The following is a 27,138-nucleotide window of genomic DNA, read 5'->3' as shown; positions in this document are numbered from 1 at the left end:
GACTTATTTCACTCAGTACTATGTTTTCAAGGGTCATCCATGTTGTGGCATATATCAGAACTTTATTTCTCTTTATGGCTGAGTAATATTTCATCATATATATATATATATATATTCTACATTTTGTTTATTCGCTCATCCTTTGAGGACATTTCAGTTGTTTCCATCTTTTGGGTATTGTGCAAATGCTGCAATGAACATTGGTATACCTGTGTCTGCAGGGCCAGATTAAGGCACATGAGAGCCCTAAACACCTATAATCTGTGGTGTACCCTCCTCTGCTAATTCGTGCATTTGAATGGGATATATGAGTTATATATATACATGTGTGTATATAAATCTGCTTGTGTGTCTTAAACTATCTGATGTAACTTCTTCTTAAATGTGATTATGATATTAGCAATTGAATGCAAAAGTGGCATATGCCATTTTAGCAGAATGAGATGAACTGGATTATAAAACTTCTAGTGGGTATTTTTATGGGGTATTAAGATTTCTTTCTATATACCACATTGTCTAAATTGTCTACAAAAGGAATATTCCACGTATTGCACAACTAAAAAATGAGTCAGGGCAGTTACTTGTTTCAACAATCAACTTTCACCAATTTTGCTTTAAACAGCTCATACTTCACTGTTGATGCTTGTTTCATAATAAATGCTATAATTATAAATGAACAAATGAAAAGATGTCATAAAAGAAAATTTAACGATCAGAAAAAATATTACAACAAATTACTATATTTTAATTTTAAAGAGATCTTTCACATCTAACATGTTACAATTAAAAACTTTAAAAAATTATGATTTCATCACAACTAAGCTGTAGAACGATCCCTACTTCCATACATAATAAGGATAATGATTCGAGTATTTCTTGAATTGTACTCTGAGGATTTCTGAGTCTCTTTACAGATGAACATGAGTGTTCTATTGTGCAGTTTGTGACCATTGAAGTTAGGAATATGCATACAGCAATTTCAACATTGGGAAATACACATTGTACTTTGTCTTCTGTTATGGAATCATACATGCCTACACGAGTAAAAATTGTCTTTCCTGAATCTGCAAACTTAGTTCTCATGTAAGAATGAAATTGTCCCACTTCTCCATAAAGGTTTGTATTTAAGTCATCAGGAAAAGTCTGCACTAATTTTATGGGTGCCTTCATGCATTCTTCATCAGGTATAACCACACTGTTTAAGAAGGAAAATTTATTTGAAAGTACTTCGTACACTTTCGCCCTTTTTTCATGCATGACTCAAGTGTGTCAATAATGGTGTAGTATGTGTGGTTACGTGAAACTGATCTCTGGCACTCAATGATACTTCTGGAGCACTTCCATTATTTACCTGTTTCTTTCTAATGCTTCTGTGACAGTGAACTGCTTGATAATCAGTATTTGACAGTATTTGTTTTGTTGTGTTTTCACAGACTTCTCTTAAATATGTAAATATCCTGTTAATGATTGGTAGAGATCTGTGCATGTCTTTAAATTTACTTATGAATCTTGGAGAGCTTGACTCTTCCAATGAAAATGCTGCAATGTATTATTCCACGTAACCAACATGAATACATACTCTAGTGTTTGCATTTTGTTGTTTTCAGCTTCTTTTGGTATCTCCTTTTTGCGTCTGGTCTTCAGCAATATTTTCTAATGCATCTAGAATCTGAGTGCACGATTCCTGGATTGCACTTGTTGCTACAGCATCTGCTCCCCAACGTATATTAGAAAGACATTTTAATAATCAAACATTGCCTAAGTATGCTCTAAGAATCACCCAGTGGTGAGTAGAGGTGGTAAAAAATGTGTAGAGTAGCTGAACAGTAGAAAAAAAAATCAGCTGCTTCTGGACAACATTCTACTGCTCTACGTCCTACAAGATTAAGTGAATAACCAGCACATGATATGAAAATAGCATATTCGTTATATTCTAAAATTTTCGGTTGTGTGCCTTTACAACATCCTGACACATGAGCAGCATTTTTATAGGACTGGTGTCTGAACTTAGAAAAATCAGTTTCGCAAACTTCACATAAGTAGCGAAGTACCTGACATGCAACTTCTTCATCAGTATGACTCTTTAAGCTAGTAAATGTGATAAACCACTTGACAGGTTTTCCATCTGTTAGAAATACGTATCTAAAAACAATACTTAGGTGATTTGTAGGAGAAAGATCAGGAGAGGAACCTATATACAAACTGAAATATCAGGCTATACTTATTTCACCAAAAATAGTTGATAGAACTTTATCACTTACTCACCTTATTAATTCTTCCCACGTTGTTTTAGACATATACAATGGGTTGCCCTTTCCTGTGTTACCATATTTGGAGATGTGACCTGCAAAAAATGGATCAAACTGAGCAACAAGTTCAAGTAACCCCCTAAATTTCCATTTTGTGGAGACCCAAACACTTCATTTCTTCCTTGAAAAGATAGTCCATGTTCAGCAATTGTTATAACGGCAGCAACAATCCATTACAAAATAGTTTTCCAATACTGACGTCCTTCATTGAGTTGTTTCCAGTTCGTGAGTTAAGCCAAAGCCATGTCTTTGGTTTAAATATGACAACATACGATCTCTGTGAGTTGAACTATTTTCACATTTATTGATCATACTTGAGTTGTGCCAATTGCTAAATCCATCCGTAGCAAGTTGAGAATTAAATTACTTAGGGCTGAATAGTTTACAAACAAACTAAGATACAAAGCTGACTGATGGAAAATATAGTAGCCACTCTCTCGTATAATTTTCACCATTAGATTTGTACCCTAGAAATGTTCTGGCTACAGAACCTTATTTGCTTATCCTCCAGAGATTTTCAAAACAAATTTTCAAATTGTCCACTGTGATGTTGACAATCACTTGGCCCTCTTTGTCAATCCAATAATTTACACCATTAGAAGAAAAATTATTCTACAAAGCAAGATCTGTATTTCTGTTATTTATGGGGTCTGCAGATGCAACAGTTGCAGATTCTAAAATAGTTTCACTTTCTATACCATTATCAATTTTTTTTTACTACAGCAAGGAATGGATGCAGAATTTGGAACAAATTCTGTTATACTTGGATTGCTATTAGTAATTTCAGCACTAATGGTATTAGTACAACAATTTGTTTACGCATTAAACTCGAACGTTCAACGGAAGTCTCTTATTCATTACGGTTTAAAAAGGAAGTTAATTTTGGAAATGTCTTTAGGGGTTCACCAATCCTTTTCTATTTATCTTCTGTGAGCTTTCATTTTTGCGTTCCACTTAGTTGCTGCCATATCATTCTACCTGAATATAAACTTACATCACTTTTTAAATTTGGTCCTACTGTAGCAAATCAATCTAAATAATTGAAAATAAAGAAAATTCGTAAAAGAAAATTTACATTCAAATTTGAACATTAGCACAAAAATTTTCACTTGAAAATTAGTAAGTTAAAAAAATTGATTTACAACATGTAATTTTGTTCTTCAGGTATGAGACAGTCAAAAGATATAGTACTTACAAGGCAGTAGGAAATAATTTCATTTGTTTGTTGTACGATGTTTGTTGGCAGGCGCTTCAAAGATCTCCACGAGTGTTTTTCATCTTGAAATAATACTGAAAAACTTGCACACTCACTTTCTGTCCTTTGATGCTGCGTCTTCACAGTTCATTGGACTACTGCCGATATCCAACTGGGGCGAGAATGATCTTGCAAAGAGCATGATACAAATACAAGGGTATGCTCAATCTGAATGCATGTTTTGGTTTGCTTTGCTGCAGTGCCAGATACGTCACGACTCATGTAATTCTTGTGCCACTGGCAATCGATGAGAGAGAACTGGATATGAGGTTATACCCAATCAGTCCAAAATGAAAAAGAAAATATAATTGTTATCATATATAAAATTTATAAAACGTATTAATTTCATTTAGTGCCCTGCCAGTTTCCTTCTACTGCAGTGCTCACTTTTCCTTGTGTCCTGTCTACTTGGCATCTATGGGTCTTTGTTTGGGACAACTAGTGCTCCTGTTTTGTTGATGCCCTAAGCATGAGCTTACCTTACTTATTGGGTAATTCACTCCCATGTGTCTGTTCAATTTGCTGCTTTCAGATCTTTTGAAATATATACCTAAGAGTGGAATAGCTCGGTCAAACAGTAGTTCTATGGTCAAGTTTTTGAGAAATTGTCAAACTGTTTTCCACAGCAGCTGTACCATTTTACGTTCCCATCAGCAATGGACAAGGGTTGATAATTTTATTATTCTGAATTTAGGACCTAATCTTGGAGAAGGGCAACAAAAAGAAGTGTTGTAGAGAAATGGCTTTAGTTTTGGTTGTGTTATTAACAAGAATAATGATATTTTATAACAACCTTATCAAGCAATCTTCTTAAATTTTAACTCCTCTAGAAATGAGGAACCTATTGTTTTTATGTTATATCATGACCTGAGAGCATGATGTGTGTCAGTACAAAAATACAAAAATTAATATGCTTTTTGAGAAGTGAAAGTTCACATTCAGACTGGGTGAGGCCCCAAACTCACCATCAGGGGAGGATACACAGGAAACAGAAAAATAACTTTCACTTCTTCACGTTAACAACGGACTATATACCCAAAAGCCATTTTTCTTATGAACAACTAATAATATTCAAAGTTTTCAAACTTACTTCTTCAAACAGAATTAATCTGAAGAAGCACTTCTCTAAACATGCCTGAAAATCCACTCTTCATAAAAGCAATAAGAACACCGGGGGGCAGAGGTAAACTGTCAAAATCAACCGTTTCAGAACCCTGAAAATTAACTAAAGGCTTTCAACAATCTAAGCAGCATTTATTCAAGAAAAATGGCTATCATAAGAACAATGACCTTAGTGGCACTTTGACTAGCTTTAATCCAATCCTTCTCTCCCCAGCTCCACAGTAGCCTTCAAAATCAGCAGCCTCACAACTACCAAAACCAAACCAAATCCATTCATGCCTGCTCATGGTCACCGTGAAGAGATAGAGTAGAACTGCCGCCATAAGGTTTCCAAGGCTATAGTTTTTACGGAAGTGGACTGCCACAGCTTTCTCCCTCGTAGTGGCTTGTGGGTTTGAGCCACCGAACTTTGGTTAGCAGCTAAGCACTCAACCACTGTGCTACAAGGGCTCCTTCTCACAACCACAATAGCTATGAAAACCAGCAGGTTAGGGTCACTGTAAGTTGGAATCAACTCAATGGCACACAACAACAACAGTAGCAGGCACTAAGGGTGGTCCCTGTGTGGTGCAACAAATTAGGTGCTTAACTACTAGCCAAAAGGTTGGAGGTTCCAACTCACTCAGAGCCACCTCAGAAGGCAGACCTGATGATCTGCTTCAGAAAGATCATGGCCTTGAAAACTATGGTGCAGTTCTACTCTGCACACATGGGGTCACCATGAGTCAACTAACAACAACAACAAAGCAGCTACTAGCAGCTACTAAAGGAGGAAGAGCGGGTTTGGAGGTCCCCAAAAAGTCCCATCCCCAAAGAACTGTCACTATTTGACCAATCTGGCAGCTCCCTATAAAAGCCCCACTCACAGGGCTAGTCTTTATTTGACCTGATTCAGAGTTTGCTCACTGAGAAATGCTCAGGCCCACATGCCTTACTGGTGAATTCTATCAAACATTTAAAGAAGAGATAATACCAATTCTTCACAAACTCTTCCAGAAAAGAGTAGAAAACATTTTCCAACTCATTCTATGAGGTTAGTATTACTCTGATACAAAACCAAAGACACCACAAGAAAACTACAAACCAATATTCCTTTTGAATAAAGATGGAAATCTCAACAAAATACGAACAAATTTAGCAACATATAAAAAGGATTATACACCATTACCAAGTGGAATTTATTCCAGGAATAAAAGCTGGTTTCATGTCCAAAAATCAATGTGATATGCCTTATTACTGGAATAAAGGTCAGAACCACATGACCATCTCAAATGATACAGAAAAAACATTTGATAAAATCCAACATCCTTTCATAACAAAAAATACAGAACAAACTTGGAATAGAAGGGAACTTCCTCAATCTGAAAAATTCACAGCTACATCACATTCAATAGTAAGAGCCTAACTGCTTTCTCCTTAAGATCAGGAATCAGTTTTTAAGGAAAATGTTCTACATCGTACCTTGTTGAGTAATGTTTGGGGTCTTAAAAGCTCGTGAGTAGCCATCTAAGATACATCTACTGGCCCCAACCTGTCTGGAGCAGAGGAGAATGAAGAAAACCAAAGACACAAGGGAAAGATTAGTTCAAACAACTAATAAACACAACTACCACAGCCTCCACCAGCCTGAGTCCAGCACAACTAGATGGTGCCCGGCTACTACCACTGACTACTCTGACAGGGATCACAACAGAGGATCCCGGACAAGGCTGGAGAAAAATGTAGAACAAAATTCTAACTCACAAAAAAAAGACCAGATTTACTAGTCTGATGGAGACTGGAGAAGCCCCAAGAGTATGGCCCCTGGGCATTCTTTTAACTCAGTACTGAAGTCACTCCTTAGGTTCACCCTTCAGACAAAGATTAGACAGGCCCATAAAACAAAGGATAACACACGTAGCTCACCCATGTATATGAGACTAAACAGGCACTCCAGCCCAGGCGCAAGGATGAGATGGCAAGAAGGGACAGGAAAGTTAAGGTCTAGAAGGGAAAATTATTGACATGGCGGGGTTGGCAACCAATGTCACAAAACAATATGTGTATTATGTATTAATTGTTTAATGAGAAACTAATTTGCTCTGTAAAATTTCACCTAAAGTACAACTAAGAAAAAAAAATTCCTATCCCCCCCCCAAAAAAAAGATGAGGAATAAGACAAGAACATCCACTGTCACCATGTCTATTCAATACTGTGCTGAAGGGTCTAGTTCGGGCTATTAGTCAAGAAAAATAAATAAAAGCTATCCAGATTGGAAATCAAGAAGTAAAACTAATTTCTATTCACAGATAATATGATATTATATTTGGAAAATCCTAAGGAATCCACAAAAGCATTGTTATGACTAATGAATGAATCCAGCCAAGTCTGCAGGATACTAGATAAATATTTAAAAATTAGTTGTACACACTATCAATGAACAATTTGAAAATGAACTTAAGAAAACAATTCCATTCATAACTCATTAAAAAAAAAAACTTAAGAATGAATTTAACCAAGGAAGTATAAGACTTCGACACTGAAAACCACAAAACATTGTTAAAGAAACCAAAGACCTAAATAAACAAAAAGAAATTCCATGTTCATGGCTCAGAAGCCTTAATACTGTTAAAATGCAATATTCACCACCAGATCACTACTGATTCAATGCTTATTAAAATCCCAGATGGCATTTTTACAAAAATTGTCAATCTGATCCTAAAACTCATATGAAAATGCAAGAGATCCAGAATAGCCAAAATAGTCCTGAAAAATTGAAAAACCCATGTTTCCCAATTTCGAATTTACTATAACGTTACAGTAATCAAGATAGGTGGTACTGGCATAAGGACAGACATATAGGTCAATGGGATAGGGTTGAAAATCCAGATTTTTGACAAGGTGCCAAGGCAATTCATTGGTGACAGAATAGTCTTTTGAAAAAACGGTGCTGGGAGAACTGAAAATCCACATGCAAAAGAATGAACTTGGACATCTACCTCATACCACATATAAACATTAGCTCAAAATGAATCAGAAACCTAAATGTAAAAGCAGAAACTATAAAACTCTTGGAAAAAAACATAGAAGTAAATTGCTATGACTTGATCCTAACAGACAGAAAGGACCACATAAACCAGAGACTACATCAGCCTGAGACCAGAAGAACTAGATGATGCCCAGCTCTGACCGATGACTGCCCTGACAGGGAACACAACAGACAACCCTTGAGGGTGCAGGGGAAGAGTGGGATGCAGACCCCAAATTCTTGTAAAAAGACCGGACTTAAAGGTCTGACTCAGACTAGAAGGACCCTGGAGGTCATGGTCCTCAGACCTTCTGTTAGCCCAGGACAGGAACCATTCCGAAAGCCAACTCTTCAGACAGGGATCGTACTGGACTATGGGATAGAAAATGATAATGGTGAAGAGTGAGTTTCTTAGATCAAGTAGACACATGAGACTATGTTGGCATCTCCTGTCTGGAGGGGAGATGAGAGAGTAGAGGGGGTCAGGGGCTGGCCAAATAGATACGAAAATAGAGAGTAGAGGGAAGGAGTGTGATGTTTCATTAGGGCAAGAGCAATTAGGAGTACATAGCAAGGTGTATATAAATTTTTGTATGAGAGACTGACTTCATTTGTAAACTTTCACCTAAAGCACAATAAAAATTTTTTAAAAATTGCTGCAACTTTAGGTTATGGCTTCTTACATACGACACCAAAAGCATAATGACAAAGGAAAAAATACGTAAATTGGACTTCACCAAAATTTAAAACTTTTGTGTGCAAAGATGCCATCAAGAAAGTGAAAAGACAACCCACAGAATGGGAGAAAATATTTGCAAATCATGTATCTGATAATGAACTTGTATCTAAAATATATAAAGGACTCTGACAACTCAACAATAATAAGACAAATAACCCAATTTAAAAAAATGGACAAAGGATTCAAATAGACTTTTCTCCAAAGAAAATTTACAAATGGCCAATAAGCACAGGATAGCATCACTAGCCACCAGGGAAATACAAATCAAAACCACAATGAGATACCACATCACATCTACAAGGATGGCTAGAATAAAAAAGTCAAATAATAACAGGTATTGGTGAGGATGTAGAGAAATCAGAACCCTCGTACACTGCTGGTGGGGTTTTAAGATGGTACAGCGCTTTGGAAGACAGTCTGACAGTCCTCAAGTGCTTAAACATAGAATTACCATATGAACCAGTAATTCCATTCTTGGGTATATGTCCAAAAGACATAAAAACATAAGTCCACACAAAAACTTGTACATGAATGATCATAATAGCATTATTCATAATAGCCAAAATGCGAGAACAATTCAAATGCCCATTAATGGATGAATGGATAAACAAATGTGGTATATCCAATGGACTATTATTTGCCAACAAAAAGTACTGATACATGCTACAACATGGATGAACCTTGAAAACATTATGCTAAGTGAAAGACCACACAAAAAATCACATAGTGTATAATTCTGTTTATATGAAATGTCTGGAACAAATCCATACGGACCTCAAATAGATTAGTGGTTTCCAGGAGGATGGAGGAATGGTGAGAGATTGCTAATAGGTACAGGATGATTACAATGTTCTAATATTAGATACTGACAATGGTTGCACAACTCTGTGAATATACTAAAAACCACAGAACTGTATACTTCAATAGGATGAAGGGTATGGTATGTGAATTATATCTCAGTAAAGAAAATAAGCATATGAAAATATATTCGACATCATATGTCATTAAAAAAAAAAAACCCATTGCCGTTGAGTCGATTCCAATTCATAGCAACCCTATAGTAGAGCTGCCCCGTAGGGTTTCCAAGGCTGTGATACTTACGGAAGCAGACTGCCACATCTTTTTCCCAAGGAGTTACTGGTGGGTTTGAACCACAGACCTTTCAGTTAGCAGCTGAGCACTTAGCCACTGTGCCACCGGGGCTCACCATTTGTCATTAAATTAAAAGAACAATGAGATACCACAATGACCAAAATACAAAAACACTGACAATACCAAATGGTAATGAAGATATGGAGCAACATGAATGCTCATTCATTGTTGGTGGAATGCAAAATGGTACAACCACTTTGGAAAACAGTTTGGCAGTTTCTTACAAAGTTAAACATAGTCTTACCACATGATCCTTGGTGTTATGGATTGAATTATGTCCCCCCCCGCCCCTGCAAAATGTGTTGCAAATCCTAACCTCTATGCCTGTGGTCACTATGAGTTGGAATCAATTTGACCTGTAATGGGTTAGGTTTTCTGGTTTATGCCTGTGGTTATAATCCCATTTGGGAATGGGTTGTCTTTGTTATGTTAATGAGGCAGGATTAGTGTAGGGCGTATCTTGAGTCAATCTCTTTTGAGATATAAAAGAGATTAAATAAGTGAGCAAAGCAGAGTTGGGGGAAGAGAGATGCCAAGCACATGAAGACTGCCCGGGAGCAGGAGCTCAGAAGAGACAACGACATTCCTTCAGAGCCAACAGAGAAAGACTTCCCCTAGAGCCAGTGTCTCAGTCATCTAGTGCTACTATAACAGAAATACCACAAGTGGATGGCTTTAACAAAGAGAAACTTATTCTCTCACTGTCTAGCAGGTTACAAGTCCAAATTCAGGGCGTCAACTCCAGGGGAAGGCTTTCTTTCTCTGTCAGCTCTGGAGGAAGGTCCTTGTCATCAGTATTCCCTTGGTCTGGGAGCATCTCAGTGCAGGAACTTCAGGTCCAAAGGACATGCTCTGCTCCCAGCGCTGCTTTCTTGTTTTTATGAGGTTCCCCTGTCTCTCTGCTCCGTTCTCTCTTTTATATCTTAAAGAGATTGGCTTAAGACACTATCTAATCTTGTATATCTCCTCAGTGTAACTGCCACTAATCCATTTTATTACATCATAGTGATAGGATTTACGACACATAGGGAAGTCACACCGGAAGATAAAATGGTAGGCAATCATACAGTCATACAAGGGAATCATGATCTAGTCAAGTTGACAGATATTTTGGGAGGACACAATTCAATCCATGAGAGCCAATGTCCTGAATTCAGGCTTCTAGCCTCCTAAACTTTGAGAATATAAATTTCTGTTTGTTAAAGCCATCTACTTGTGGTATCTCTGTTACAGCAGCACCCACCCAACCCAGTGCCGTCGAGTCGAGTACGACTCATAGTGACCCACGGCAGCACCAGATAACTAAAACACCTGGCATTTCCCCAATAAAGGTGAAAACTTACGTCCACATTAAAACCTGTACACAAATGTTTGTAGCAGCTTATGCATAACCACCAAACACTGGCAATCAAGATGTCCTTCAGTAGGTAAATGGATAAACAATCTGTGCTACATCCATACAATGGACTATTATTCATCAGTAAAAAGAAATGAACTACAGAGCCACAAAAGGATGTAGAGCAATCTTAAATGCATCTGCTGAGTGAAAGAAGCCAGTCTAAAAAGTTTACATACTACATGATTCCAACTATATGTCATTCTAGAAAGGCAAAACTATAGAGAGAGTAAAAAGATCAGTGGTTGCCAGGGATTCAGTGGGAAGGAGAGTAGAGGTGAATAAGTGATTTTTAGGGTGGTGAAACTATTCTATGTGAAACTAATGGTGGATACCTACCATTCTGAATTTTTCAAAACCATTGAACTGTACAACACAAAGCATGAACCTTAATGTAAACTATGGGTTATAGTTAATAATAATGCATCAATGTTGGTTCATTAATTATAACAAATGTATAACACTAATGCAAAATGTTAATAATGGAGGCTCTGGGAGGGGCTCAGGAGGTAGGGGACATATAAATTTATACTACAAGTCAGAATTGCCTGACAGTACACAACATGTAGTATTTGCTCAATTATTCTATAAATCTAAAACTGTACTAAAAAGAAAATCTATCAATTATTTAAAAAATTAAAATAGCATTAATCCTATCAAACATTCTATAAGACAATGTTACTGCATTGATTTTAGCCTGTAAAACTGAGTGGTATGCAGAACAAATACGTTTACACATAGACAAAAAAAAAAAAAAAACAGTTGTCATCTCATCAAGTCCTACTCATGTGTCAGAGTAGAACTGTGTTCCATAGGAATTCTAATGACTGACATGGACAAAATTACATTAAAAAGTTTCTGTGGTTACAAAGTACTTTTAAAAACGGGTTTTATGAAAAATTTCAACATATAAAAGTAAAGAGAATAGCAGTATAATGAACCCCAATATACTTAACACCAAGTCAAGCATTATCAAGGTTTTGTGACACTTACCTTATCTCTATCCTTTTCTTTTTTCTAAAATTTTTTTAAAATTTTCAAAAATCACTTCCAGGCCAGAGAATTTAATTGCTAGTGTAAGTCTCTCCAGAGCTCTTTCCCGCCACAGTGACTAAGCAATATTCAAAATGGTGGCTGCTTCTTCAGCCTGGATTCCAGAGTGAGGAGACACAGAGCAGAGCCTCCATTTAACCTGTGATTAACATTTAGCATGAGTTCTCCCCGCTCCCATACACAAAAAAGGCTTTATTGTTTTAAGCCACTTAGATTCTAAGATTGTTATAGCTATATAGCTTTACCTACCCAGACTCATACACCTTCTGTATTAAGACTGTCAACCAATATGTACCAAGTTTTAATATTACTTGATTTTTTGTTTTTTTTAACAATTTTTATTGAGCTTTAAGTGAACGTTTACAAATCAAGTCAGTCTGTCACGTATTACTTGATTTTTTAGTCAGAATCTCTGAAGTTATGCTGTGGTAGGAGTCTTTGGGTAGAGCAAACAGTTAACATGCTCTGCTGCTAACTGCAAGGTTAAAAGTTCGAGTCCACCTGAATGTGCTTTGGAAGAAAGTCCTGGTGATCTACTTCCCCCCAAAATCAGCCATTGAAAATCTTCTGGAGCAGGGTTCTACTCTGACACATAGGGAGTCACCATGAGTTTGAGTCAATTGGATGACAACTTGTAGCTAATCTGGTAGTATGCTGTGGTGACAAAGTGAACAAGCCTCAAATCTTAGTGGCTTAAAGGACAAATTGTGTTCCAGGTCCATTGTGGGTTGTCTGGGAGTTTGTTCCTCATAGTACTCAGGGATCCAGGATGATAAAGTTGCCATGATCTTATTAAGCATTGCACAGTGGCCAAACACAGGAAATTTCCTCCTATAAGTAAAAGACAAATATAAAAAGGTAACCTCAATTCTGCAATAGTTATTTGCTCTCCTGGCCAGCTAGGGGCTTTGATGATCTCTCAGAGACAAAACAAACACTCAGATATCTCTGAGCCATAAATCTCCCTCCAACCTATGGAATTTCATGGCTCCTTTGACCCAGGAACACAAACGGACACCTGTGGGTTGATATTCTCTTCCACTTTCTGGAGCTTTCATGGTGGTATTAGTTTCCTGTGGCTGCCATAACAAAGCACCACAATCTGAGTGGGTTAAAACAACAGAAATTTATTCTCTTGCAGTTCTGGAAGCTAGAAGTCCAAAATCAAGGTGTTAGCAGGTCCTACTCCCTCTGAAGTCTCTAGGGGAAGATCTTTTCTTGCCTCCTACAGCTTCTGGTAGCCCTAAGCATTCCCTGGCTTGTGGCAGCATAATTCCAATCTCTGCCTCAGTCATCACATGGCGTTCTTCCCTGTGTGTGTCTGTGTCTATTCTCTTCTTATAAGGATACCAAACGTGCTGGATTAGAGCCCACTCTACTCAAGTACGACCTCATGTTAACTAATTATATATGCAAACATGCTATTTCCAAATAAGGTAACATTCACAGGTACTGAGGTTAGGACTTAAACATATCTTTTAGGGGTACACAAACCAACCCATGACAACGGCCCCTCAGACACAAAACATCTTTGGTACCACAACCATCTCAAAGTCTCTCAATAGGGATCACTGATGTCAAACCACCACTACAGATTCTGACCTTGAAGGATCATGTCACCATGGTGATGCCACCACAAGGATACTTAGTTCTCTAGGGACTAAAAATACCCCTCAAAGTTCTGAACGCAGATGGCAAGAATGTCTTGATCAGGATAAAGGACCTTTAAATGGCCATTAAGATCAATACTTTGAACTGATCCTTAAAGCTGGGCAGTTAGTCAGGTAAATATTTCAGTAATTCTCAAGTGTACATTTTTCACCTCTCAGCATCTCTGAAGTTGGAATGCATCTTATAATTGATGTGATAAGAAAGCATTGTGTTGATTTAATTGGAACTATTTTTTCTTTCTTAGTGGTACATTAAAGAATGGCCTGTCTTAAAATAGGCAGTGGCTCAGATTTGATGAAATATGGTACTACCAGTTGGTAGAAACATCAAATGACAAAATTCTATTTAAAACAAGTGATTAAAAGTTAATTATATAAAAGTTAATTGCTTAATTACATTTTCAGAAATGCTGGATAGTGAGATATTGTCATTCATCATTTTTATCTTTTCTTAATTGTGCTTTAAGTGGAAGTTTACAGAGCAAATTAGTTTCTCGTTAAAAAATTTATACACAAACTGTTTCATGACATTGGTGGCAATTCCTACATTATGTCAGCACTCTCCGCCTTTCCCTTTCCACCTCGAGCTCCCCGGCTCCATTCATTTATCAGTTTTGAGACAATTTTTTTTTCTCTGTGACCCTGAGCAAATTCCTTGACTTCTGTACCTCACCTTCCACCTATGCCCATCTGGGTGCTCATAAATTAACTTGATAGCTGTCATATGAGCCCATTCTGTATGTGCCAAGGTTTTCCACATGTAATGCTGAAAAATTTTCTGGTGAGAAAACAAAAGCTCAGTAAGATTCAGTGGTTTTTCCCAAAGTTGTACAAGCGATGGAACTATCATGGTTCCCTTGGCCTGACCTTAAAGTCTGGATTCTTCTCTGGCAAGCCTGCCTTACCCTAAGAACCACTTGGTGTACCTTAAAAATTTAGATTTTTATAATATATATTTTATAATGGCCCCTATAAAAATTTATTATAACCCCTAAAAAAAAAAAATACTTAAGAATAAATCTAACCAGGAATGTAAAGGACCTATACAAAGGAAACTACAAAACACTACTGCAAAAAACCGAAAGAGGTCTACATAAATGGAAAAACATACCATGCTCATGGATAGGTAGACTCAACATTGTGAAAATGACAACTCTGCCTAAAGCAATTTATAAATAAAATGCAATCCCGATCCTAATACCAAAAACATTTTTTAAAGAGATGGAAAGGCTTATCATTAACTTTATGTGGAAAGGGAAGAAGCCCTAGGTAAGTGAAGGACTATTGAAGAAGAAGAATAAAGTAGGAGGGCTTCCACTAACTAACCTCAGAACCTACTATACAGCTACAGTAGTCAAAACAGCCTGGTGCTGATACAACAACAGATATGTTGACCAATGGAACAGAATTGAGAACCCACATGTAAATCTATCCACCTATAGTCACCTGATCTTGAACAAGGGCCCAAAGTCCAACAAGTGGGGAAAAGACAGTTTTTTTAAGCAAATGGTCCTGGCAAAACTGGATGTCCATTCGCAAAAAAATGAAACAGGACCCATACTTCATACCATATACAAAAACTAATTCAAAATGGATCAAAGACCTAGATATAAAGCCCAAAACCATGAAGTTCATAGAAGAAAAAATAGGATCAATGCTAGAGGCCCTAAAACACAGCATTAACAGGATACAAACCACAACCAACAACACACAAGCTCCAGAGGTTAAGCTAGATAACTGGGATCTTCTAAAAATTAAACACTTATGCTCATCAAAAGACTTTACCAAAAGAGTAAAAAGAGAACCTACAGACTGGGAAAAAAATTTTGGCTACTACAAATCAGACCAAGGTCTAATCTCTAAAACCTACAAGAAAATCCAACACCTCTACAAAAACAACAAAAAATCTAATTAAAAAATCGCCAAAAGAAATGAACACTTAACCAACAAAGACATTCAAGCAACCAACAGACACATGAGGAAATGCTCGTGACCACCAGCCATTAGAGAAATGTAAATCAAAACCACAATAAAATGCCATCTTACCCTGGCATTACTAGCACGAAAAAAAAAACAGGAAATAACTAATGTTGCAGAGGCTGCGGGGAGATCAGAACTCTTATGCACTGCTGGTGGGAATGCAAAATGATACAACCATTTTGGAAAATGTTATGGTGCTTCCTTAGAAAGATAGAAATAGAAATACCATATGATACAGCAATCCCACTCCTAGGAATATATCCTAGAGAAATAAGAGTCATCACATGAGTAGACATATGAATGCCCATGTTCACTGCAGCACTGTTCACAATAGCAAAAAGATAGAAATAACCTAGATGCCCATCAACAGATGAATGGATAAACAAACTGTGGTACATACACACAACGGATTATTATGTAATGATAAAGAACAACGATGAATCTGCAAAGCATCTTATAACATGGATGAGTCTGGAGGGCATTATGCTGAGTGAAATAAGTCAATCACAAAAGGACAAATACTGTATAAGACCACTACTATAAAAACTCATGAAAAAGTATACACACAAAAAGAAACAATCTTTGATGTGTACGAGGGCAGGGAGGGGTGGGGACAGAAAAACACTAAATAGACAATACATAAGTGGTAACTTTGGTGAAGGGTATGACAGTACAAGGCAAGGTCATGGAAGCTCCATAGACACATCCAAACTCCCCAAGGGACCGAATTGCTGGGCTGAGGGCTGTGGGGTCCATGGTCTCAGGGAACATCTAGCTCAACTGGCATAACATAATTTATAAAGACAATGTTCTACATTCTACTTTGATGAGTAGCGTCTCAGGTCTTAAAAGCCTGTGAGTGGTCATCTAGGATACTCCACTGGTCTCACCCCTTGGGGAACAAGGAAGAATGATGAAAACTAAAAATACAAGGGAAAGATTAGTCCAAAGGACTAATGGACCACTTCTACCACAGCTTCCACCAGACTGAGTCCAGTACAACTAGGTGGTGCCTGGCTACCACCACTGACTGCTCTGACAGGGATCACAATAGAAGGTCCTGGACAGAGCTGGAAAAAAATGTAGAACAAAATTCTACTCAAAAAGAAAGACCAGACTTGCTGGCCTGACAGAGACTGGAGAAACCTGAGGGTATGGCCCCCCGGACACCCTTTCAGCTCAGTAATGAAGTCACTCCTGAGGTTCACCCTTCCGCCAAAGATTGGACAGGCCCATAAAACAAAATGAGACTAAAGGGGCACACCAGCCGAGGAGCAAGGACTAGAAGGCAGGAGGGGACAGGAAAGTTGGTAATAGGGAACGCAAGGTTGAGAAGGGAGACTGTTGACATGTTGTGAGATTGTTAACCAATGTCATAAAGCAATGTGTGTACTTTTTAATGAGAAACTAGTTTGTTCTGTAAACTTCCATCTAAAGTACAATAAAAAAAATAATAACAAAAGCACTAAAAAATTTTAGGTTCTCTCTTGGAGATGAGATTTTGTAGATTTTGATGAATGTTAAATGTGTAGATCCTGATGTGAGTGAAGAAACAAGAGATGAACGGAAACAGGAATGACTAAACGGACAGACTACTAGAACCTTGAAGAGGGTGCGGTCTGGACAGGTAGGGAAGGAAGAACAGAAGGAGAAGTCCTGAATGAGGAAATTACATTCTTGCTTACCAGAGCTTTTATAGTCTGTCCAACACTGAGGACGGAGATCACTGGGGACAGTCCAAGGACCTGGAACTGTTGCCAGCCTGGAGTGAGGCCAACCCAGACACAGCTGAGTGTGCTCAGGGCAGCAAAGGAGGTTCAGGCAAGTGCTCTAAGGAGGGAAGGGTAACAAGGGCAATGGGGAGACATGGCAGGCTTGTGTGTAGGGGAGGGACATATCTTTCTTTAGAAAGATCTCTCAGTAGTGTCTGGGGTCTTAAAAGCCTGTGAGTGGTCATCTAGGATACTCCACTGGTCCCACCCGTTCGGGGAGCAAGGAAGAATGAAGAAAACTAAAAATACAAGGGAAAGATTAGTCCAAAGAACTAATGGACCACACCTACCACAGCCTTCACCAGACTGAGTCCAGTACAACTAGGTGGTGCCTGGCTACCACCACTGACTGCTTTGACAGGGATCACAATAGAGGGTCCTGGGCAGAGCTGGAAAAAAATGTAGAACAAAATTCTACTCAAAAAGAAAGACCAGACTTGCTGGCCTGACAGAGAGTGGAGAAACCTGAGGGTATGGCCCCCAGACACCCTTTCAGCTCAATAATGAAGTCACTCCTGAGGTTCAACCTTCAGCCAAAGATTGGACAGGCCCATAAAACAAAATGAGACTAAAGGGGCACACCACCCAGGGGCAAGGACTAGAAGGCAGGACGAAACAGGAAAGCTGGTAGTAAGGAACCTAAGGTTGAGAAGGGAGAGTGTTGACATGTTGTAGGGTTGTTAACCAATGTCGTAGAGCAATGTGTGTACTAACCGTTTAATGAGAAACTAGTTTATTCTGTAAAACTTCATCTAAAGTACAAGGAAGAAAGAAAGGAAGATCACTCGGGCTTCTGTGGGGAAGGATACTTAGAGAGAGAAAAATTGGAGGGGAGCAGAGATGGACCCGAACTATTTAATTACTTTTCATAGATAAAGTCCAGCGAGAAAGTGAGGGCAAAGGCTCTGGTTGTGCAATGGCTGCTAACTAAAAGGTTGGAAGTTTAAATCCACCAGTGGCTCTGCTAGAGAAAAGACTTGGTGATCTGCTCCCATAAAGATTACAGCCTAGGAAATTCTAAGGGGCAGCTCTACTCTGTCCTGTCAGGTTGCTATGAGTTGAAATCAACTCAGCGCCACACAACAACAACAACTAGTTTGGGAAAACTCCTCCAGAGCCCACTTACTAACCCCAGTTGCCTTCCTGGGCTGTCCAAGCCTGGGGTTGGGGGAGACCCCTTTGCCAACCTTCTCTACTCCAACTTCTGGGAGCATCAAGACCCCATCACTGAAGGGACAGGGCTGACCCCATCCATCACTATGGAGATGGGGAGACTGAGGCAGAAGGTGAAGGAAGTACCCTGCATGGGGTTGTTTTTCCTCAGATCTTTGTCTCCCTAACCACAACTCTCCCTGCAGGAACAGAAAAACATGGCCTGGGAATTGACACCACTTCTGCTGCTTGTGGCCTTGGTAGCTGCCACGTCCAGTGCCCGGGACAGGACAAGCCTGCTCAATGTCTGCATGGAAGCCAAGTACCACAAGGCAAAGCCAGGCCCCGAGGACAAGCTGTATGGCCAGGTAAGATGGAGTGTGGCTCTGGGCCACAAATGTGGCTGGTTTTGATGGGAAGAGGAAGTCGGGGTAGTAAGGGAAGGGCTGAAGGGTTAGACACCCCCACACCCGGAATTATTGTTGTGGGAGTGGATGAAGGTGGGGTAAGGTGGCTGAGGTGGTCCTGCGCCCCCCTTGAAAAGGACCCCATGTCAGCAATGATATGGGGTAGTCATTTGCTGAGCACTTAACACGTGCCATGTGTTTTCTATACATGGTTTCATATTCCCAGTGGCCCTTGATGTAGATCAGTGATGTATTCCTTCACAATACACAAGTGAGGAAACTGAGGCTCAGAGATGCATATGGGCACACACAGGAATTGGAAATGACCAGCCCTTGTGGTCATTTTTTTTTTTTTTTTTTTGTGGTGGAATAGGGGAGGACTGGAGAAGGCTCCTCTAGGGATTTGGAGGGTGAGAAACTGTGGGGGAGAATGGCTCTTCCTACCTCACTACATGCCAGTCCCATGGAGTGCCAAGGCCTAAGGAGGAGAAAACCCTTTACCATGGAGATAGACGGCAGAGGTGCTGCGCATTCCACCTTCTATAAAATTTATGTCAGTGGATCACAACTCCATTTGTCTCAATTTCTTCTTTTCATGACAAATATTCTTTAGACTCTTTACTATCCTAGAGTGAAATTCAGAGCTAATGGAACCTATTTGGACATATAATTTTAAAATACCAACCTAATGCTCTATCTGTAATACAAAGGAGAAGCAAACAGAAACTAATTTATAATAAAATATTTCAATATGTAAATTCTGTGGTGTGACTACCTGAGAAACCAAACCAGTTGCCGTCAAGCTGATTCTGATTCATGGAAACCCCATGTGGGTCAGAGTAGATCTGTGCTCTATAGGGTTTTTGATGGCTGAGTTTTTGGAAATAGATAGCCAGGCCTTCCTTCTGAAGTGCTTCTGGGTAGACTCCAACCTCCAATCTTTTGATTAGCAGCCAACTACTGTTCTTAACTGTTGCATCACCCAGGGATTGTGAAACTGCACATGCTTGCTTTTATTTACAAAATCACTATGAATGGAGAAACTACAAATGAATATTGATTTAAAAAAAAATTGCTGTCAATTCTGACTCATGGTGACCTCATGTGTGCAGAGTAGAACCGTACTCCATAGGATTTTCATAGCTGTGACCTTTTGTAAGCAGATGGTCAGGACTTTCTTCCAAGGTGCCTCTGTTGTTGTTGCTGTTAGGTGCCACCAAGAGTAGAATTGCTCCATGGGGTTTCCAAAGAGCAGATGGTGGATTTGAACTGCTGCCTTTTGGTTAGCAGGTGAGCTCTTAACCGCTACGCCACCAGGGCTCCTCTGGGTAGGTTCAAACTGCCAGCTTTTCAGTTAGTAGCCAAGTGTTTGGTATTGAAGGAAGAAGTCCAATCTGCACTTAAGGCACTGGCGAAAAACAAGGCTCCAGGAATTGACAAAATAAAAATTGAAATGTTTCAACAAATGGATGCAGCGCTGCAAGTGCTCACTTGTCTATGACAAGAAATTTGGAAGACAGCTACTTGCCCAGCTGACTGCAAGAGATCCATATTTGTGCCCATTCAAAAGAAAGGTGATCCAAAAGAATGCGGAAATCATCAAACAACATCATTAATATCACACACAAGTAAAATTTTGCTGAAGATAATTAAAAAACAGTTGCTACAGTACATCGACGGCGGATTGCCAGAAACTTAAGCCAGGTTCAGAAAGGATGTGGAATGAGCAATATCATTACTGATGTGAGATGGATCTTGGCTGAAAGCAGAGAATACCAGAAAGAGTTTGTCTGTGTTTTACTGACTATGCTAAGGCATTCAACTGTGTGGATCATAACAAATTATGGACAACATTTCGAAGAATGGAAATTCCAGAGCACTTAATTGTGCTCATGGGGAACCTGTACATAGACAAAAAGGCAGTCATTTGAACAGAACAAAGGGATGCTGCGTGGTTTAAAACCAGGAAAGGTGGGCATCAGGGTTCTGTCCTTTCATCATACTTATTCAATCTGAATGCTGAGCAAATAATCCAAGAAGCTGGACTATACGAAGAAGAATTTGGCATCAGGATTGGAGGAAGATTCATTAACAACCTGCGATATGCAGATGACTCAACCTTGCTTGCTGAAAGCAAAGAGGACTTGAAGCACTTACTGATGAAGATCAAAGACTTCAGTATGGATTACCCCTCAAGATGAAGAAAATAAAAATCCTCACAACTGGACCAATAAGCAACATCATGATAAATGGAGAAAAGATTGAAGTTGTCAAGGATTTCATTTTACTTGGATCCACAATCAACACCCATGGAAGCAGCAGTCAGGAAATCAAACGATGTTGGCATTGGGCAAATCTGCTGCAAAAGACCCCTTTAAAGTGTCAAAAAGCTAAGATATCATTTTAGGATTAAAGTGTGCCTGACCCAGACCATGGTCTTTTCAATCATCTCATATACATGCGAAAGCTGGACAATGAGTAAGGAAGACCAAAGAAGAATTGATGCCTTTGAATTATGGTGTTGGCAAAGAATACTGAATATACCATGGGCTGAATATACCAGAAGAAAAACAAATCTGTCCTGGAAGAAGTGCAGCCAGAAATTAAAAGCTAGGATGATGAGACTTCATCTCACATACCTTGGACATGTTATCCGGAGGGACTAAACCCTGGACAAGGGCATCATGCTTGATAAAGTAGAGGGCCAGCAAAAAAGAGGAAGACCCTTAAGATGGATTGACAGAGTGGCTGTAACAGTGGGCTCAAACATAGTAATGATTGTGAGGATGGCACAGGACTGGGCAGTGTTTCATTCTGTTGTACACAGGGGTCACTATAAGTCAGAACTGACTCGATGGCACCTAACAACAACAACAGCAGCAGCCAAGTGCTTAACCATTTGCACTACCCAGGGATTCCAAAGATTGATACAGGTGTGTTCTAATGGCAACTTAAATGCTATAAGATACAATAAGCAGTCTTGGAATTGATGACACAATTTTCTGAAATACTGAATAACTCCAGTAAAATAAAACACATGATATAGCCTTTCACTTCACAATATTTGCAGTCCTGGAAAATCCAGTCTATGTTAAAAACTTACTAAAATACAGTGTGCCTATATGTATGATGATGTTAGCTCTAGATTTAGGAAATCATAAATAGGTTTATCATTTATATTTTCAGCAAATTTTTTTTATTGTACTTTAGATGAAGGTTTACAGAACAAATTAGATTCTCATTAAACAATTAATGCACATGTTGTTTTGTGACATTGGTTGCCAACCCCATGACATGTCAACACACTCCCTTTCTCAGCCTTGGGTTCCCTATTACCAGCTTTCCTGCCCCTCCTGCCTTCTTGTCCTTGACCCCAGGCTGGTGTGCCCATTTAGTCTCGTTTTGTTTTATGGGTCTGTTCAATCTTTGGCTGAAGGGTAAACCTCAGAAGCGACTTCAGTACTGAGTTAAAAGGGTGTCCACGGGCCATACTCTAGGGATTTTCTCCAGTCTCTGTCAGACCAGTAAGTCTGGTCTTTTTTTATGAGTTAGAATTTTGTTCTACATTTTTCTCCAGCTCTGTCTGGGACCCTCTATTGTGATCCCTGTCAGAGCAGTTGTTGGTGGTAGCTGGGCACCATCTAGTTGTGCTAGACTCGGTCTGGTGGAGGATGTGGTAGTTGTGGTCCATAGGTCCTTTGGAGTAATCTTTCCCTTGTATCTTTGGTTTTCTTCATTTTCCCTGGCTCCAGACAGGGTGGGACCAGTGGGGTATCTTAGATGTCCACTCACAAGCTTTTAAGGCTCCAGACGCTACTCACCAAAGTAAGATGTAGAACATTTTCTTTATAAACTATGTTAATTACAACAGACTTAGACGTCCCCCAAGACCATAGTCCCCAGGCTTCAGACCAGTAATCTGGTCCATCAGGGAGTTCAGATGTGCCTATGACGCTTCCATGACTTTGCCTAGGTCAAGTTGTGCTGACTTCCCCAGTATTGTGTACTGTCTTACCCTGCACCATCAGCAAATATTTTTGAGGGCCTTCTCTGTGTCTAAGGTCGCTGGGTGTTGCAAACAGTTTGCTCTCAGCTGCTAGCTTAAAGGTTGGCAGTTCGAATCCACTCAGTGGCACTGCAGGAGAAAGAACTGGTGATCCGTTTTTGTAAAGATTACAGTCAAGAAAACCCTGTGGAGCACAGTTCTACTCTGTAACACATGGAATTGCCATGAGTGGGAACTGACTGAAAGGCAATGGGGTGGTTTGGTTTTCCTTCCCTATATGTCTGGTGCTGGCCAGCCTCCAGGGATAAAGATCTTACTACTTGTGCAGAAGAGTACATTTAGTCCAAACTTTTACTGAACTCTCCTCTAAGTCTCTGCTCAAATATCACCTTCCAATGAGGCCCTTCTCAACCACCATATTTAAAATTTCAGCAATTCTCCCATACTCCCCATTCCCTACTTTAATTTTCTCTATATCATTTACCATAATCTGGCATAACTTATGTTTCAGTGTTTTATTGTCTGTCTTCCCTGGCTAGAATATAAGTCCTCTGATGACATATTTCTGTCTGTTTTGTTCTGTGCTGTACTCCCAGCATCTAGAACAGTGCCGGGCATACAGTAAGTGCTCAATAAGTAAATGAACTTTTCAAATTTTAAAGAGTTATATATATAAATGATAGCTATTGGCCCTTAAGTCTGGGTCCCCCCTGGGTTCCCACAGCCCCTGATCACACTGTTGTAATTGTGTCTCCCCCAAGATGGGGGTTCCTGGAGGTCAAGTACAGTAGGGTCCTAACAGTGAGCATTCCCTAGGACAACCTACCTGGGGCAGGTGAACAAGGATCAAATGGGGAGAGGTTGGAGGTGGCAGATGACTGTGGCAGGGGAAGGCTCAGCCCCGTGTCTTTCCCCCACAGTGCAGTCCCTGGAGGAAGAACGCCTGCTGCTCAGTGAACACCAGCCAGGAGCTGCACAAGGACACCTCCCGCCTGTATAACTTTAACTGGGACCACTGCGGCAAGATGGAGCCTGAATGCAAGCGCCACTTCATCCAGGACCTCTGTCTCTACGAGTGCTCCCCCAACCTGGGGCCCTGGATCCAAGAGGTACAGTGTCTCCCTCACCCCACCCCAACAGGCTGCCCTCCAGCTTGGTCCCCTTCCAGGCTGTAGCTGCCAACATACTTGGCTGAGAGGAGCCCTTCCCTTCCACCTCCAATCCAGGTGAACCAGAGCTGGCGCAAAGAGCGTTTCCTGCATGCGCCTCTGTGTAAAGAGGACTGTCAGAACTGGTGGGAGGCCTGTCGCACCTCCTACACCTGCAAGAACAACTGGCACAAGGGTTGGGATTGGACCTCAGGTGAGAGCCTGGCGGTGGGGAGATAGAGGTGGGGTTCAGGAAAGGGGATTTTGAGGAGTTGGGGCTGGGTGAGGATATCTGGGGATGGCCAGAAATGAGCTGTGGGCCCAGGGGTTGAAAGCCTGTGTCCACCATCTCTCCCTTGGCAGGAGTTAACAAGTGTCCAGTTGGGACCACCTGCCATACATTTGAGTTCTACTTCCCCACACCTGCTGACCTCTGTGAGCGTGTCTGGAGTTACTCCTACAAGGCCAGCAACTATAGTCGAGGGAGCGGCCGCTGCATCCAGATGTGGTTTGACTCGGCCCACGGCAACCCCAACGAAGAGGTGGCGAGGTTCTATGCTGAGGCCATGAGTGGAGCTGAGGAGTGAGCCCTGCGAGACTGAGCCCCTCCTGCTCAGCCTGGCCCTAATGCTTCTACTCTGGCTCACTGGCTGAGTCCAGCCCTGCTCAACCCTCCCCTCTGCCTGCCCTTAGCCTGGATGACCAGGCTAGGCTTACTTCAGCTCCCACAGATGAGGGAGCCCTACACATGCCTCCATCCATTACCTAACCCTCCATCCATCACCCAGTTCCTGCTCTAATGGTGGGGTTTGGGGTTCCCCAGCAGCCAGTTTTAATAAATAGATGGACATGTATATGTGTCTGATGAACTCTTTTGGTGGTGAGTTCATGGCTGGGTGGGGGAAAGACTCCACAGCTTTTGAATTCCTTCAGATTAAAGCAACTAGATCTAGGTTTGAATCCCATCTCTGTTGCTTGTTATGTGAAAGTGAGAGTCACTTCACTGCTCTAAACCTTAGTTTCCTCCTCAATGAAATGAGGATAATAATTCTTCCATCAGGGCTGTGAAAGGTAAAGGAGCTGTTGCCTAGAAAGCACATGAGGCCAGCATCTGGACATCTGTCTTCAGGGATCCTGTTGCTCTCACAGCTTCAAAGAGAGCCAGACCCAGACCCAGACCTGACCCAAGACTTATTATTTATATTGTTCCCAAAACACTCCTCCTGCCCCCCAACCCTTGTCTCCCTGGCCCTATGCTCAGCTTTGCAACAGGAGAGCTGGGAATGGGATTCTGGGGAAGGCTCCCAGGGGGTAAAAAAATTCACACTGCTGAACATGCTGTGGATGGGGGCAGTAGGGCTCAGTGGTAGCATTCTCGCTTTCCATGCAGGAGACCTGGGTTCAATTCCTGACCAAGGTACCTCATGCCCCGCCACTACCCATCTATCAGTGGAGGCTTGTGTGTTGCTATGATGCTGAACAGGTGTCAGTGGAGCTTCCGGTTAAGACAGATGAGGAAGACAGTCCTGGCAATCTACTTTCAAAAATCAGCCAGTGAAAACCCTGTGGATCACAATGATTCAATCCGCATGGTGCAGGACCAGACAGGTTTAGTTCTTCGTGGGTGAACTGGGGCTTGGGACCTCAGAAGAAAGAAAGAGCTGATTGGGGAGGGAAGTTTGGGAGGTTCCTGGAGAGGGAACATTCAAGAGCCTGGAACTGGTCCAGCCCTGCTGTGTCCTGGAGGCGTGGCTGGAAGAAGGCTGGAAAGGCTTAGTGGCTTCCCAGGGGCAGGGGTCAGGCCTCCTTTGGTAAATATGCCTGTCCTGGAGGATTGCTGCGTCTCTGCCCAAACCCCAGGAGCTGAACCTGTGTTGGTCTCTGAATCTCCGACCTCCCTGCTCTCCACAAGTCACTCCGACAGTGCAGGGACCTGTCTGAGAATACCCTGCAGCTGGGTGGCCGGTCGGTGGCGGAGTTAGGACTGGAACCCAGGTATGCAGTTCAGGTCTCTCGCCCCCGCACCAGGGTGTCCCTTTAGGCCAGTCTTACCTTCCCTCATACAACTAAGGGTGAAGCGGGGCACAAAGTAGAGAATGAGTTACTGGGTTTTTGGCAAGGTCTGGAGACTGTGTTAGGTGGGTAGAGGAGCAGGGCCTCGTGTTTATTATATTTATCTGATCTGGAAGGTCCCACAAAGCGATTAAGCCAATGGATATTTGAAATGGAGGCAGGAGCGCGTCAGGACTGACCCGGACTCGGTCAACAGGTTTGATTTAGTAAAGTCAAAGTTGCATTCGAGGTTAAAGGCAATCCTCCGACACAGGCCAAGAGTCGGCAACAGTGGGCGCCGGGCTGGATGCCTGCGCCTTTAAGGAGCCGGGGGACGGAGGGGCGGGCAGGAAGCAGACTCCCGGGAGACGCTGCCACCGGCTAGGTCTTTTTTTGGGGATGGGGCGGACCAGGCCCTCCTTTGGGCCCCGCCCCCTTCCCGGCGGGCCAGGTCCTCTTCCCGCCTATAGCCGAATGGGAGGAGCTGGGGCCGGGGGCGTCTGAGCTTACCCGGTCTTGGGAGCTCCCGGCTCGGCGTTCCGCCCACGGAGGCGCAAGTTTGTTGACTTGGAGCTAGTAGCTGGGACCCGGGCGGGTGCTAATAATACCCGTTCGTTCCGCAGCCAGGCTTTACAGTTTACACAGCTGTCACCTTCGTTACTCCTTAATTAATAATAGAAATAGTCGCCGCTCTGGAGCGCCTGCTGGATGCCAGGCCCTGTGCCGAGAGATTTACAAGCACAATCCCATTGAGTCTGTCCTCGTAATATTATCCCCATTCTACAGAGCGAGAAGTCAAGGCTCGGAGAGGTGCCGTGACTTGCCCGAGGTCACTCCGCGGACCAGCGGCGCCGGGACCGAACGGGGCCCGGGGGAGGCGGAGCGCGGGTCCTACCCCCGGCTCCGTGGAGCCACGG

The 27,138-nt window shown here is 41.3% G+C and overlaps 1 protein-coding gene and 1 long non-coding RNA gene across 2 annotated transcripts; one reads left to right on the top strand and one right to left on the bottom strand.

Annotated features, from left to right (window-relative positions):
• Positions 1-904: 904 nt before the first annotated feature.
• On the bottom strand, positions 905-27,104 carry LOC126079058 (uncharacterized). The gene is made up of 3 exons (XR_007518188.1): positions 26,732-27,104; positions 3,505-3,822; positions 905-2,344 (listed from the first exon to the last, which is right to left on the bottom strand). It is a non-coding gene; the product is annotated as an uncharacterized LOC126079058 (long non-coding RNA).
• Positions 17,376-25,021, top strand: LOC126079057 (folate receptor beta-like). The gene is made up of 5 exons (XM_049889961.1): positions 17,376-17,505; positions 18,815-18,976; positions 23,942-24,130; positions 24,248-24,383; positions 24,533-25,021. The coding sequence occupies exons 2-5, from the start codon at positions 18,827-18,829 to the stop codon at positions 24,754-24,756; spliced, it is 699 nt and encodes a 232-aa protein (XP_049745918.1). The 5' UTR covers positions 17,376-17,505; positions 18,815-18,826; the 3' UTR covers positions 24,757-25,021.
• Positions 27,105-27,138: the final 34 nt, after the last annotated feature.

The sequence above is a fragment of the Elephas maximus genome, chromosome 7, assembly GCF_024166365.1.
Source record: "Elephas maximus indicus isolate mEleMax1 chromosome 7, mEleMax1 primary haplotype, whole genome shotgun sequence".
Classification (NCBI taxonomy): domain Eukaryota; kingdom Metazoa; phylum Chordata; class Mammalia; order Proboscidea; family Elephantidae; genus Elephas; species Elephas maximus.
The sequence above is the reverse complement of the archived record's forward strand: the minus strand, read 5'-3'. Positions and strand labels throughout refer to the sequence as shown.

Coding starts and splice junctions, on each gene's coding strand:
- LOC126079057 (XM_049889961.1), top strand. CDS start 18,827: ATGGCCTGGGAATTGACACCACTTCTGCTGCTTGTGGCCTTGGTAGCT. Junction 18,977..23,941: donor AGGACAAGCTGTATGGCCAG/GTAAGATGGAGT, acceptor TTTCCCCCACAG/TGCAGTCCCTGGAGGAAGAA. Junction 24,384..24,532: donor GGGTTGGGATTGGACCTCAG/GTGAGAGCCTGG, acceptor CTCCCTTGGCAG/GAGTTAACAAGTGTCCAGTT.